General features: G+C 42.6%; 1 protein-coding gene across 1 annotated transcript in view; it reads left to right on the forward strand.

The window, feature by feature from the left end:
• Positions 1-15720, forward strand: part of LOC119169733 (MAM and LDL-receptor class A domain-containing protein 1-like) — a 228200-nt gene that overhangs the window by 87835 nt on the left and 124645 nt on the right. Inside the window, exons 23-32 of the mRNA XM_075885553.1 lie at positions 964-1098; positions 3305-3443; positions 4261-4369; positions 6814-6895; positions 8682-8807; positions 9786-9933; positions 11723-11834; positions 13288-13384; positions 14696-14746; positions 15531-15611. Coding sequence (XP_075741668.1) covers positions 964-1098; positions 3305-3443; positions 4261-4369; positions 6814-6895; positions 8682-8807; positions 9786-9933; positions 11723-11834; positions 13288-13384; positions 14696-14746; positions 15531-15611 — 1080 coding nt within the window. The remainder of the gene's footprint in view (positions 1-963; positions 1099-3304; positions 3444-4260; positions 4370-6813; positions 6896-8681; positions 8808-9785; positions 9934-11722; positions 11835-13287; positions 13385-14695; positions 14747-15530; positions 15612-15720) is intronic.

Consider the following 15720-nt stretch of genomic DNA (forward strand, 5'->3'; position numbering starts at 1 on the left):
GCACAGCATAGTTCCTCACAGAAATATGCGCACAAGGGAGGCAGGCGTGCTCTCCCCCCCCCCACCCCCCAAACTAGTCGACTAAAACGGGGAGGAGTGAAAAGTCAACCCCATACATTGACCTAATGGGGAGGGTGGCCGCTGTGGCGAAGATTTGCCCCTCGCCCCACAAAAGAGAACCACTGCGCACACCCATAATTTCTCAGCCATTCTTATTTGTCATTAACAATGTCACTGATGCATTCCCTTATATAACTGAGACTCTCGCCTTTGTGGCCTCACCAGCGCAAGAGTACAAGCTCAGACTCGGACGCATCTGATTAGCGGCACTCTGAACTTCGAATATCTGCACCTTCGCGACTACACAGAGTGTCTTTTCCCTTACCTTCTCACCAGGTAGTACAGTTACAAGAGTCAGTGTTTGACTTTTCAGTCTCTAGTCTTGAGTCAGTATGAAATGGTGAGCGCAATTCCTTTTACACAATTACTCTAACATACTAATGGTAGACAAAGAGAGGCGCATGTACACACTTCGTCCTACATTGTCATGACACTTTTCACCTTCAGTCACGCTATATCAACACGCCCAGTGATCCACGCTAACTGTATAAACAATGACACAAACATTGATCGGAACTGTGCAGCCGGAAGAAAGACCGAAGAAATGTGGTGGACAGAGAAGGTGCACGATTTAGTATTTCAGTGTATAGCTCAACCTTCGTGAGCCCCACGCTATTATTGACTCCTCAACAGACTCCCTTGCCAGACTCACACGAATCTCGCAGACGACACTGCGTGGCTTCTATAAACGTGACGCCATGTGATATTCTGACACCAATTTGTCGATCACATTGAGCAATGATCTTATGTTGTACAGGCTTGTGGAGGTGCTCTAGTAGAAATGAATTGCAACAATTTTTCCACTATGTGTGTGGTTCACGTACTCTCCTGCTTATATTTCAGCTCGATGCACATTCGATAATGGTACCATGTGTGGTTGGGATCCGAGTGGAGGCACGATTACGTGGGCTCTGAACGATCCCGCAAAGAAAGTTCCCTCGAATCCACGCTTCGACCACACTCTCGCTGCTTATAAAGGTAACTTGTCGCCAATCATGTTTTCAATAAGTATCTAGTAATTACGATGTTAATACCTTTACATTTGCTGCATATGTTTTTTAGTGTTCTTAGCTACCTAGTTTTAGGATGGAACACTAACCAAAGCGTGCGAATAAATAACGCTTCAATTCCTAATCATCGCTTGCATACCTCGACTTCATGCCAGTGTTGTTCTACAGCAATGATATTATTTACCGTACAAGTGTGCACGTCACAAGCATGTAAATCACGTGAATAGAGGTAGTGGAAATGTTAGCACGTACGTGTGGTCTCAATAAGTGCTTGTATCACATAGGACCGCAGTAATCAAATGAAGAAGTTTGCACGTGAACACTGCTGAAGCAAATTATGGAGCTTTTGCCTAAAAAAGCCCCATCGCCGATTCAAAACAAACTATTAACTTGGTTTTACTCACGAAACTTGACCGAATAGTATAGAGATCTGTGATGACTGCCTTACAGTTTAACATCACTGCTGTAGGGAATAGTTTTTTTTATATTTTTGTTTTCACTTGTTAAGGCGTTAGCGTTGAAATGCGTTTTCCAGAAATTTAGGTACTGGGGATGAGGACACAATTGATTAAGAGCGATAAATTTATGTTGTCCGTGGGCGCAACTTTGCAATATATGCACGTAGGTAAACAATATTTAAAATGGGACCATTATGTTTTACCTTTTATATGTGAATGCCATTGCTATATCTTATTCCTAGAGCGTACTTGAAGCACTCGGCGCGTACTATTATCGTACGATGTTACTGCAAAGCCGAAATCGTGGATTACTACAATGTGAATCGATTAACTTGAAACTGGCTTGTGTGAATGAAGGTTTCACATAAGGCTGCTTTCAATGCAATGGGCAGGCAGCAAGTCTTTAACAATTGAACAATTACTGTATACACGTGAAATCTTTGCGAACTTGCAATGCTATGCACCCACTATGCAGTCTGTAACCTCTGTGCCTTCTGTAGTGGATGGCTGGCTTTAACCCAAGTGCTAGTGTATTTTAAACACATGTTATTACGCCCGATGAAAATATATATGCACGTACCACGGAATATAACTGCAATGTTGCATGTTGTATTGAGAATTCTCTACACAGGATACAATTGTTTGTATAGCATGAAAGTTATTTTCACGGAGTTTTGAAGCAGATGAAGCTATTTTCCCTTTAAATCTAAGGAGATGCGTGCCCGTGTGGTAGGACAACTTCCTTCTACTGAAACAGCCTAGTTTTTATCCTCACTGGAACGAGAAATATTATTATTTCTTTTATTTCTATCTTTCTCGGTTTAGCCATCACAGACAAGATGATGAGTTTTCACTCATAGCCAACGAACTCACGCCGACACTGACACCGACGCCGACGCCGTATTATCTGCGAAATGAGCTCTTGAACGTGGTCGCGTTGAAAGCTTCGGTATGTGAGAGAACCCTACACGTCTTCGACAAGTAAAACCCGTGTTTATTCACGGGGCTACGCTGCAGTCCTTGAAGCTCTTTTGTTAAAGGACGCTATCATTCAGTGAAAAAATTCTCTTTACACGTGTATTATTGCGTGGCAGAATCGTGGAAAAGTACCAAGCCTAAAGAAACGCGTAATCGTCTAACGAGTGAACAGTTTGAAGCTGCCTATTGATAACAAAGTGTGCAGCGGGGGAAGTGCGTTGTGGTGCCTTGCCAGTTTGAAATTGGTAGAATTAATAAATAGCGGTTGCTGCTGTAGTTGCAGTGCCGGTGTTCTGAGATAGCTTCAAACTGCCAATGTTGCTCGCAAAAGCGTTATTTTCCTTTCCCCGCGGTTGAAGGCGATGCGGATGAGAACCATTCACACTATGCGCCCTTAAAGTGTAGGCCGAAGGGATATGATGTACCATAGGCATAATTTGTCCGGCAGGACTGCTGTCGCTTATAGTAGCAACATTAAACAGGAGTCGCAATATGCCAGCAGCCTACTTGAGTGACAAGTATAACGCGAGAGTAATTTGGTTCCTTCAACGAATTTTGTTCTCCTCTAGCAATTTCAAAATTACATCTGAACGGCAGCGAGAAAAAAATTAGTTATATCCACTAAGCCTCTTTCCAGTTTTTCATTCAACTTAAGCATATTCATTGCAGAAACTAGCTAGTTAATTTTGGAAGAAATGGGGAGCCTAATATTACTGTCTTCTTCACGTCTATCGCAAGGTCGTTTCATATACGTGTCAAGTGACAAAGATAACTGGCATAGAACTGGATCTCTTAAAAGCCCGGATCTCGATGTCAATGCCACCGAAGGAGCCTGCTTGAGCTTCTGGCACTTCACCGACCACGAGAAACGAGCCTCGTGAGTACACCAACATGAAACAAAGACTGCTTCATGCGTTTTAGGCAAACTAAGCTTGCTGAAAGCAAATATGCGTTTGTATATTAGTTATCAGTGGCCTGACGATTCCGCTCACAGTGGCTGGCTGATTCTCCACTGTGAACGAGCCAGTAAGGTTCTAAATGTGCATCATTTCAAGACCCATTTCTCACCGAGACCATCTACACATCTGATGTGGCAAGATAACGCTCAGAGAAAGCGCTCAACGCTCAAACTCTGGTAAATAATGAGCATGGTGTAGTGTAATGAACAGAAATAACCCAAAAGTGTGAGTAATTATTAACTAAAATGATTTCGACCGTCGGAATTCAGTGCCTATCTTCGGAAGATGCAATAAGGGGCCGCTGTGGTGATTTCTTAGAAAGCAACAATATAACAAGTGCCGTAAGCGACAGAGCACAATTTCTGTGATATTAGATCAGCCTCAGGAGGTGTTGCACTAAGAGAACCGTAAAACTAAAAACGCTTCGTAATTTTCTTAATATATCTGCTTGCCGCTGCTCCAAGTCAATCGAACAAGGGTCGCACAAACAAACCTTCTGTTTTTAGGCTTCTATAGGTCGTACACCACACACTTACTGGCGTTTAAGATTATTCTCGGCAGAGTATCTTCAGCCAGGTTCAAAATTTTGTGGATTCTATTTGAGCAAATAATTTCTGTTGCACAATTTTCTTAGGCTAGAGGCAATAGCCCTTTGAGACATAGCTAGGTATTGGGCGTCATTTAGAGTTTGTCTCCATGTATTGGAACAGTTTTCAACATGATTCTTCTACACAGAGGGGACGTGCGCCTCGATGGAGCGCGCCTCTACAGTTTCACGACGAGAACTAATCACAGATGGAATCACAATCTCGTCGATTTCACGACAACCCGGGACAAGTATCAGGTATCGTATTTTACAAACCTGAAAAACTTTTGCAAACTTTTTTTGGTCCCTGGCGTTGTTTGTTGCTACGAGGTTGTTAAAAACTTGGAATATAATTCGAAAATTTGTTTACCAAATTCGATTGGACGATTGTATAATGATTTTCATCCCAATATTCAGTCATATATGATAAATAGAGCTCAGTATTCGAAATAACCTTATTATTGGAAGCCATAAACTTATATTTAAAGCCTAGCGTAGTAGCATTATATTGATGCACGGCTAAAGGCGCGGAGGAACTCGTCCGTTTAGAGTCAGTACTGGCCATACGAAGTGCTTTTAACCGCCATATTCACAAACGCTCCTTCACTCAAGGGCTCTCCTTGACTTGAAAAAGTCAATGGGAGCGCCGTATCTTGGCAGACCAAGTCACTGCATATCGGCAATATTCTGCAGCGATTCTTGAGAAGCACAGTGTCAATTTCAGTCGAGCAGCGGCGCAGTGCTCAACTCAGTCAAGTGAAGGATAAAATTCGAGTCGAGGAGCGTGTCTGAATGCGGGGTTAAGCACACAAAGTAATGCCTAGCGACACCGAATTCAGTCGCGTCTTTCAGTTTGGGCCACATTACACCCCGATCTAGTTTAAACGAATCTCCAACCGCCTAGCTTGGCCACGCACAAAGATTACCGATAAGCAGATTGCTGATCGGAAGCGTTAACCTTCGGTATCCTCCCGTTTGCGTCAGGCACCGCAAGCCGCAGGCACGGCTCGGTGTTGTACAGTACGAACGAGTGCACTCATGGTTGGCTGTGACGTCAAGTCTGGTGAAACTGAGCAATTGCCCAGGCAGCATTTTGTGGCGCAGTAGGGTGTAGGACAACTAACACAGGTGCACAGCAACTGGTCGCTGGGCATCACGTGGTGACGCCAGCGCGCCGCAGACTGATTCGTGTTGGACAGATTTTGGCCGGCATAAACTGCTTCGCTGTCATTAGCTACAAGTAGAACCCTCTAGTGAGCTTGATGAGAATGAAGAAAATCCATTTTATTCCTTCGTTAGGTGCACACATTTGGTTCTTATACAGCTTACGTCATTAATACATAGGTTTTGCTTTAGGGGTGACACAAATTATTCTCGTTAATTTCTCCTAAATATAACCAATTACTTGTTTTCAATTGAGTTATTCCCCCTACTCGTGATTACAGTGCCACATGGTGCAAAATGGGTCTCAATGTGGCTGGAACGAAATGCTTCATAAAAATCATGATTTTTATGTGTCAAATTTGCCAGCTTGTAAGGTGTGGTGGACCCAATTATAACGTTAAATATGCATTGTGTAATTTACGCACGGGACTCTGAGCTATAAATAGACTTAGCAATATCATAAGAGAAAAAAATGCAAACATACAATATTGTGACAAGATTTCTGGAAGAGAAACTTCAGAAGCATTTCAGAAGCATTTCTGCTTCAAACACCTTACTCAAACGACTTTACTTATTACATACACATATTTTCGTATTGAGAAAAAAAACGACACTGGCAGAAAAAGCACCACTGAAACGGCATTATGCGAAATTGAGAAAACTTCCATGTGACAAAAAAAAATTATGTCTGAAGCATGCTTGAAGTTCAGAATTTTCCACAAAATAAGTCAACACTATATTGTAGTACTTTTGGTAAGATTGCTGAAGTTTTTGGGGTGTTTGGCGTGGAATAATATTCTGCCAAGTGCTTTAAGGGGGAAACGCTTTGGCATAACACTACAAACCAGCGTATGCTAGCTTTTCCTTTTATACCCTTGCTCCTCTCTTCCATGGACAGCCCGGTAACGACGAAGCCCACCATGATTGATTGATTTGTGGTGTTTAACGTCCCAAAACCACCATATGATTATGAGAGACGCCGTAGTGGAGGGCTCCGGAAATTTTGACCACCTGGGGTTCTTTAACGTGCGCCCAAATCTGAGCACACGGGCCTCGGCATTTCCGCCTCCATCGGAAATGCAGCCGCCGCAGCCGGGATTTGAACCCGCGACCTGCGGGTCAGCAGCCGAGTACCTTAGCCACTAGACCACCGCGGCGGGGCAAGCCCACCATGCTAAAATTAGCCAATGTCTTTACAATGGCTGTGGCGAGTGATTTTTTCAACTTGTTTCATCATTTGTCAAAAAAATGTAAATAAATTTCAGCTGAACTTGAGAATGCGTTGCGAATCCCAGGTCACATATTGCCCATTAATATTTGGCTTGCATGTTCCCGGTAGCCTCGACTACCGATCGCGAGCGTCTTTTGGCCATACTACAAAAATGTTGGAGGGCCCCTTGAAAATATAGCGTTCCCATTCGCCAGAACGTTACCGTAACACATGTGTGAGAAATGCACTTCTTGCAGCAAACGAACAAGTAATAAGCCGCATTCTATTTCTTTTTATACGTTCTCGTGCTTTGTGGTGGAACTCGAAGTTGGTCATTCAAGTGCATATTGAGAAAGGCCTGATTGCACTCGACGACTTGGAAGTCACATCTGGACCTTGTCCCGCCAGAGGTAAGTATCTCTATGTTTTATGCTCATATACGGACGCGCAATAACCATGGCTGGCCGTACACTTCGCTTCTTGTTTTCGGGAAGATTATTTCATATTTGCGCAGTTTGAGTGACCAAAGCTTGCGCTGCTCATAATCGATCACATCGGAAGAATAAGTGTAAGAATAAACATACGATTGTGTGTTTAGAAAAAGTTGTTAACGATTCAGAACACTTTTTGAGTGCGTACAGAAAAAAATAACAGCATATCCACGGAGTGAATGATGATGAGTGGGGCGAAGTGTCCGTACGTTCATTCGTGCTTCTGTCGGCCCATGCGTCCGTCCATGAGTTCTTCCGTGCTTTCATTCGTGCGTCCGTCCGCCCGTCTGCCCTTGCGCGCATGCATCTGTCCGTCCATTCGTCAGTACATCTTTACATCCGTCCCTGCGTTCGTTGATCCGTCTTTTCCTGTCTGTGCGTCCGTCCACCCATCCACAAATCTCTCTGTCTGTCTATCTGTTCATCTGTCTGTCTGTCTGTCCGTGCGTGCGTCCATCCATCCACCCATCCATGCGTCCGATCGCGTTCGAGAATGCAGATGATGCACGAGCAGCATCGACGAGACGCAAGCCAAGGAAGCCGAGCGCGAGCGTCTTGAACCCGCCCACCGCTCTGTTTCGTCCATGCATCACCAATGATCCGCCATGTACGGTGACTATGCAGGAGACTAAGGGAGGCACTCCTTCCTCGCGCACCCAGGCACAACCCGCGCAGCAGCCAAACGGAGGGTAGCGTTACAGCACCATCTAGAATATCCTCACTCATCTGCAGTTTGTATGTACTTATACGAGACAGCGCTGTCTAATATACTGTTCGAGAGATACTGTCTTCATTTTTTCTGTTCTCTTCTTCTCTCGGTTACGGCACGCGCAGGACAAAGTTATACTAAGAGGAGCTTAAAATCACGGAAGCTCGGGCGAGTTTGTAAGACATCAAGGAACAAGTTTGAAGCGCAATTGCAAGAACCGAAGAGAAGTGTAGACACACGGGGCACTCGTCGTGTCTACTCTTCTCTTCGGTCTTTGGTTTTGCGCTTCAAATTTGTTCCTTAAAACCAAGCTTTACCCTCAAATTGGTTGATGATTTTGGGAAGTATGTACTCTACTGTGGGAGAGCGCTAAGCTTACCTGAATTGCTAGCTAAAAGAAAAATGAATTTATGTGCGTGTTTAGAAAAAAAAATGGTTAATGATTGGGGCACTATGTTCTACTATCGGAGAGCGTTAATGTCGCTGTGTTTAGGAAAAGTGTTAACAATTTTGAGTACTTCTCACTCTACTGTGGAAGAGCAGCGAGCCGTCCCTCTACAGCAAAGAAGCCCGTAGGAGGACCGGGTGTGTCTTTGGAAAAAGTAGTTAACAATTTGAAGTACTACGTACTCTATATACTCACTGAATCTGCACTGAAATCTTCCGACACGTCTTCGGAACAGGAAGTTTTCTTAGGTGGCTGACCCTCAATCAAGCGCCAGAGTGTTAGTTATGAAAGCCACACGTGAACAATTCTCAATATTTAAGTACAAATTGAGAGAGAACCCATTTTAGCGTGAGAAAGGTTGCTGGGACATGCATCATTTCCATCTTACAAAGTGCACGCGACCAACACCTGAGTGCACTGATGAAAATGTACTATGACGTCAACATCTCTTAGTGACGCGCCGTATTGCAGCAAATGATGAGTCCAGCCATAGCGGGGACATTTTGTTTGCCTAATAATGATGATTTATACTGCGTGATGACTTTCAGATTTTTGCTCATTTGAGCCTGGCTACCACTGTCCAATTCATCAGGGGGCCGGAAACTTCGCCTCCTGGACGGTCACAACAGCCGAAGACATCGGCGTCCCAGATCACACAATCAAGACACTTCAAGGTAGGTTTCTATACTGAGTAATTTGATTTCATTTTTCTATATGTCAAAATAAGCCTATAACTATATATTAAGAAACAGGTTGATTAACATCGCATTCACGAAACCAGCGCCTCCTATATGGGCCATTGGTAAAACACTACGTCAGGTGAAATTGTTTTAGGTACTTATAAAAATGTGCAACATGTTTGCTGATTAGCCACTGCAATCAGCGGCCGCTGCCGTCACGTTTTAGGAGACATAAAACAGTGCTGAGCGCTAGCACTTTGTTCTGAGTCTATAAGTAAACCAATTAGTTATTTTAAGTTTGAATATTATCCCACCATTCTAATATAAGTAGCATTCGATGAGATTGCTGCTGTGCGTGCGTGGGTGTGCATGTATGGGTGTGTGTGTGTGTGTGTGTGTGTTTGTGTGTGTGTGTGTGTGTGTGTGTGTGAGAGAGAGAGAGAGAGAGAGAGAGAGAGAGACAGAGAAACAGCCTTCGCAAAAGGTAATGCCTAAAGAGACAATAAACTTGAAAGCAGTTTACATTTTTTACCTTGGCCTACTTATTTTGGTAGGTGGTATTTGGTCTATATATTTGGTCTATGTAATTCAGATATGCGGTAGGAAAATACAAGTGAGACAATAGTTCAATTCTTAAGGTACAAAAAGCAAGCACATATATATCCAGGTTTATACACTGAATTCGCAATAAAAATTACGCACTATTCTTTCCACTCGCTTAAAATAATTTTTAACAACTTAGCCACCATCATAACTTTTTTATATAGTGCTGAGGCCAAAATATCTAATGTATTCGTGTTACTATTCAAAATCATGGGATGATTTCTGCATATCTTGTTACAGAATGTAAACAATCGTCGCATATTCACTATAAGAGCTTCTCTTTGAGCCTAACAGCACCCTCAAGAGTGGATATTTTATGAAGCTGGCCATCTTAATCCGTAACACCAGCAATTCTCTCCGGCATTTCAGGACAGTACCTCTACGTGAACACAACGGCAGTAGACTCGCACCACCCAGTCTCTAGAGTGTTCATGCCTGTTCGGCTACCAACAGAAGCTACGTGCGTCACATTTTGGTGGAGAGGGCGTGGTGCACCAAGTGAGCTAAACGTGTACAGGTGAGCGGGTACTATTGCTTTCTGTTTACGTTGTATAAGTTGTACAATTTTCAAAGCATTCATTGGGAGAAGGGCAACACGCAGTGTGGTGATCTGAATACTCTGCTTTATTAGCCGATGGATAAAAACCAGAGGCAAATACGAGGGCTGAAAATAAAAGCGAAGCGACGAGCTGATATTTATGCCAAAGCATGCTTTAAGGGCAAACTTCTACCTACAGGCAACCACCTTACGAAAGGGTGAAGCAAAATCTTAGCTATCCCGGTGTTTGGAAAACTCATCTTTCTGTGGGACAGTCAAGCTATGTCAACTTTGCCGGTCTCGGGACATTTGCCATTTTCTAAATACATTTCTTTTATGTCAGAAAATTTTCAGTACCAATTCTCAAATCTCCCTGTCTCTAAAAAAAAAAGGCACCTTTTTTCTGTTTTTTGAGTTTAAAATAAGTCACCACATAATATATTTATTTAAAAAAAGGTCACCAACCAAGCCATTTACTTGCAGCGGCTTTTTATATTGCAAACCTAAATTGTAACATATGGCTTCGAAAATGTTATTTTTCACGTAAACAGCAAGTGTATGGCACCAGCTTCGTGGTATATTGTGAAAGTTTGCGCCGAAATAGATATGCATTTCAATACTTCAACTCCTTCCGCTTATACAAAGACGTTCCTTTAAAACCCAAGCAGGATAATAGCACAACGTGTGCAGTATGACAGCGCCATTAGCAATGGTGGTGCTCGTTTTTAAGTTTTTTTGATAATGGACGTGGACCTGCTGGCTCGAATAAGATGTCTCAAAGCAACTGACAGGTGTCACACAATGTGAATTGCGAAACAAATGGACCGTCAATGGCTCGAGCCCATTGCAAAAGCTTCAGGCATAATGATTCATAGTCGTCAGCCACAGCTTCCAAAGTTTGCACAAAATAACCTGGAAGTGTGTAGGGGGTACCAGGCTTCACCGAAAAATGATGAAAAATGACGTAGTGAATGCCTACCTATTACACAAGAATATGATGAATAATGGCGTAGTGGGTACCCTGTAACAGTGATTGTGGCAGTTACTCAGAGTCCTTGAAGAAGGCTCCGAAAGGCTCCTCTTCTAGGTTTCGCTGTGACTCTGCTGGGCGTTCTGCGCAGGCATAATGGTTATTCCAATGTTTTTTCGGGCCAGTAGGGGAGCCAGAAGTCACCACAGCCTCCTCTTCTTTCTCTCTCCCACAAGAAAAAGTTCAAAATAAAAGAAGCTCCAGAATACATTGACAAGTGAAAATAAGAGAACGAAGGAAAGTTTGAGCGGAAGGACAGGGAGGTTAGCCAGTTCTTAGAAAAACTGGCTATCCTGTGCTGGGGAAAGGGGTGAGGGGAATAAAAGATGATAAAACAAAATGTTGCGAAGAGAGAGAAATTGCAAAAAAATAGTGACAGAGGAAAGGCAACATCAAAGAGTATAAGACACTAAAGTCTGTCTCTGACAAAAATAAGACACGCTTCTTACAAAGGCAAATGTTTCCGGTTTCGCGAGGTATAGATTGCGAGTGAACAGTTCTTTGAATGAAGCATTTGATGATTTTTGGTAGCCATTATTGTTTAAAAACATTCCTAGGTAATTGAAAAATAACATGAATGTTGTGACTGAGTTAAGGTAGAAGGCTATTTTGGCACCCTATTTCTTGCACAGGCCTGTACACAGCGCTCTTGAGCACAAATGAAATGTTGTTGCGGTCGCTTCTATGGGAAATGTAAACGATCGAGTAAAGAGGAGTCTCTTGCTGCCTTTCTTTTAGTTTCACCAAAGAAACGGCAATGAGAGATCCGCTGGTTTCGGTCAGCACCTACGTGGCAGGGGACTGGTGGAACGTGCGGACAGTTACAGTATCATCGCGAAGCAAGTGGAACGTGAGTATTAAAAGCCTCATACGTGCCTCTTGAGCAAGGCCCCAGTGCTGGCTCATAATAATATAGCTTATTGTACCTGCGCTATGAATGCAGTAACTAAAATTAATTCAATGCTGCACCACATCCAACAAATTCTCAAAATTATAAAACCGAGAGTTTTAGTCTGGATATTGGTGCATTGTATGTAGATTACCATCATGCCTAGACGACTGAAAAATCCAACTGCTTCCTTCAGCGCACTTTTTCTGTTCACCATGTTTCTCTCTCTCTCTCTCTCTCTCACACAGACACACACAGACACGCACGCACGCACACACACACACACACACACACACACACACATGCACACACACGCGCATACACATACACACTGCCTCTTCCAAAATTACGGCTGTAGTGGTGACCCTTATGAGGTCGCACTTTACTATTATGTCTTGCGATATATTATAATAGAGAAAACGAAGTTATGCTTAACATTTTCCCACTTTTTATATGTAGTCGGTTGAAAAAAAGTTAAACAAAACGCATTCGCAAACGAGGCTGCTCCCTTGAAGAGTAGTATTGTACCGTTGCTGTTATTCGAAAAAATATTCTATACTCAACGAGCTGGATACACTGCGCCGGTGGACACCGCTTCCCACACTGCGCCTGAAACGACAGCCGCCTTACGAAATTTTCTCCAGAGGGCACATGTGCAAAATATGAGTCTATGTTTCACCTTGTCTTTCCTTCTTTTGGTTTCTTAGTCCACTGCTAGAACACGTGAAAAATCATTCTCGAAGAGTGAGCCTAACGTAAGGAAATGACAACACGCACATTAAGAGATGTAGGGCGGAGCTTAATATGCGGAAATGGTCACTTATGCGGCCTTGTCGATAACTTGACCTGCGAACTCAGATCTTCGTGTCTTTCATGAATACCCTGATTTATGCGACGGTCACAGACCGACTGATTAGCCGTCAAGTAAAATATGCCTTTTAAACTTTGTTAAAGTGCACCTTTTACTATTGGTTAAACTAAAATGTATCCTGCATATCGAAATTGCGCTGCTCAATGCTGTGCAAAAATATTTACGCAGTTTCAAAAGGGACAGCCTCTGACGTACCAAGCTTCTTTGTTCAAGCGTGAAGAGTGTACAAAAATTGCTTGGTCTTAATACAACAATAATGTGGTCACCTTGTTGCGAGCTAGAAACACCAGCAAAAAGTTTTTTTTGTATACTCAGTGATGATTTTCCAAATGTTTCTTGTATCGCCCGAATAACGTTCAGTGTTCTATGATGAAAACTGCCATTTCCAATCCTCACGTACGACTAATGGCGATACTTCCGAAGAACGTTTCGCATGAAATCTAACAGAGAACATGGTTATTAACTGGGTTGAAATTGTGACACTTCCTGTCCAACCAGCATGTGCATTTGAGACATGCATATATTCTAAAAAAACTGTTTCAGCTTGTCTTTGAAGTTGTTGCTGATTCTGGAGTCGACCACGATTCTGGCGTCATGGTCGACGACGTCGAATTCACCGACGAAGAGTGCGGACCTTACAGTAAGGAGCAATGATTAAATTTAATACTATTTTGGCAATTTATGGGGCATTGACCTTGGAAGATTTCTAATCGGAAAGCGCATCATATGCTTCTTTATAACACCATTCACCCAGAAACTCCCATAATCAATAGCTGAGCGAATGTTTAGATATAGTTCATTCATTTCAACTCAACATTTTCTGATCGCGTGAGTATGAGCATCGCCATAATTATAACATCATTATTTATTTGCGTATCAAGTAATGCGACGGGTTTTTCTTGAACGTATAGCGATCTATTTCGGTACGTTTCCCGCTTGGTTTCATAAGCGTATGAATTACACTGGAATGGGCACCGAAACAAGAAGTAGTCACAGGTATAAGCTCATTGTATATATTTCTTTTAACTTAATGCTTGAAGTGTGTCAGCGCAATGTTAAGTTTCTCCTAGCAATTTTTTGGCCTCACTCTGGTCATATCGTATAAATAATTTGTGATTGCCGGCAGTGGCGTAGCCAGGGGGTGGCACACAAAGACGGTCCCCGCTTTCTGCCACCACAATTTCTTGCTTTGGCTCACTGAACAAAGACTGGCCATTTCAAAAAGCTGCTCTCCCCCCGCACCAAAATCAAGAAGGTACTCTTCCACCGAAAACAAATTCTGCTTAAGCCTTAATTACCAGCCAACGCTGCCTTTCTTATTTGCAAAATTTCTTATGACAAATGGTGAATGAAAAGAAAAAAGTTTTAGAACAGAATGAATAAGCAATATCCACTTCACTGAATTTGAGCTCGAGCTTAAGGTTTAATAAAAAAAAACTAACCGAGTGAGCAGTCGTTCAAACAGTAATGACGCAGTGTTCAAGCATTTTAGCAATTCGCCCTTTGAATTTTACGAGTACTTATTTGCAGAACGAAATTTCTGAGAGTACTTTACTTTTAATTGTTCTTTTTTGCGATGTATAGATTTCTGAAAGTTTCATTCTAAGGATTGAGGTTACTGCTGAGAATAGCATTCTACATGAGTATCGTTTCCAATTATTGCCCCGCCGCGGTGGTCTAGTGGCTAAGGTACTCGGCTACTGACCCGCAGGTCGCGGGTTCGATTCCCGGCTGCGGCGGCTGCATTTCCGATGGAGGCGGAAATGTTGTAGGCCCGTGTACTCAGATTTGGGTGCACGTTAAAGAACCCCAGGTGGTCAAAATTTCCGGAGCCCTCCACTACGGCGTCTCTCATAATCATATGGTGGTTTTGGGACGTTAAACCCCAAAAATCAATCAATCAATCGTTTCCAATTATTGACACTCTGTTTGTCTGATTTTCCTTTTTCAGATTACTGCACTTTCGAACAAGATTGTCTGCCTTTGCGCATACTCAATAGAGGCAAGTTGCTGACTTATCTTTTGTGGTTACGATCAGCAGCCTGTGCATTTGCTTGAGCTGCCAAAAAAAATTTGGCAGCTTCTGAAAGGGCGCACATATATAAAACACGAATAAAGTTAAATTACACATCAAGAAATAAATTAAAAATCTTGAAGTTGAAATACCTGTTAATAGATTGAGTGATAATATTTGCAGTCTTCTCTCGTTTTTATTTACGTTCTTCTTCAGTTCATCAAAACCAAAACAAGCGATCGTACATTATAAACAAAAGAAAATTAGAGAATGTTGCTATGTGTATCGCTTCATATCTGGAGCTGGCACATGTGCTTGATACGGAGGGATGAAACGTTGAGCATTCAAGATTTGGTGGCACAGAATATTATAATAAGATGAAGGCGGAAGTTTTTGAGGCTCGTGCAGTAAGATTTGGCTGCGCGTTAAAGAACTACAGCTGCGTGAAAATTTCTGCAGCCATTCACTACGGCACCACTCAAAATTATTACGTAGTTTCTGCACGTAGAAGTCCAAGTATTATTATAAATGTATTAACAACGGAGATACTAACTAACGAGATGTTTCAAGAGCATCATGCGCATTATGCACCCGGAGTCAACATGTTGTCCCGGTTCGCTCAACCAGTGCAGATGGCCTTACTTTTTTTGACACGAGGGCTAATTTGGTGGGTTCGTGCCTGAATAAATATAAGCAATTATGTGGGTTCGTTTGAACGACCTCGTTTTCTTTTAAGTGCGTTTATTTTTATTCTTTCTTTTATTCTTTTTAGGCGAAGAAACGAAATTCGAAGTTGAGAGAGCTGGATCTTCTGACTTACTTGCTCAGGACCATACGACGCAGAGTGAAGATGGTGAGTACTTGTTTATCCACCAACTTGTCGGCCCTGAGAGTTGCCGGTGCTCATGGTCTTATATACATGGCCAAAATCTTTTTAGCCATTACATTTTGTTTTATTAGTG

This window comes from Rhipicephalus microplus, chromosome 2 (genome assembly GCF_043290135.1).
Source record: "Rhipicephalus microplus isolate Deutch F79 chromosome 2, USDA_Rmic, whole genome shotgun sequence".
Classification (NCBI taxonomy): domain Eukaryota; kingdom Metazoa; phylum Arthropoda; class Arachnida; order Ixodida; family Ixodidae; genus Rhipicephalus; species Rhipicephalus microplus.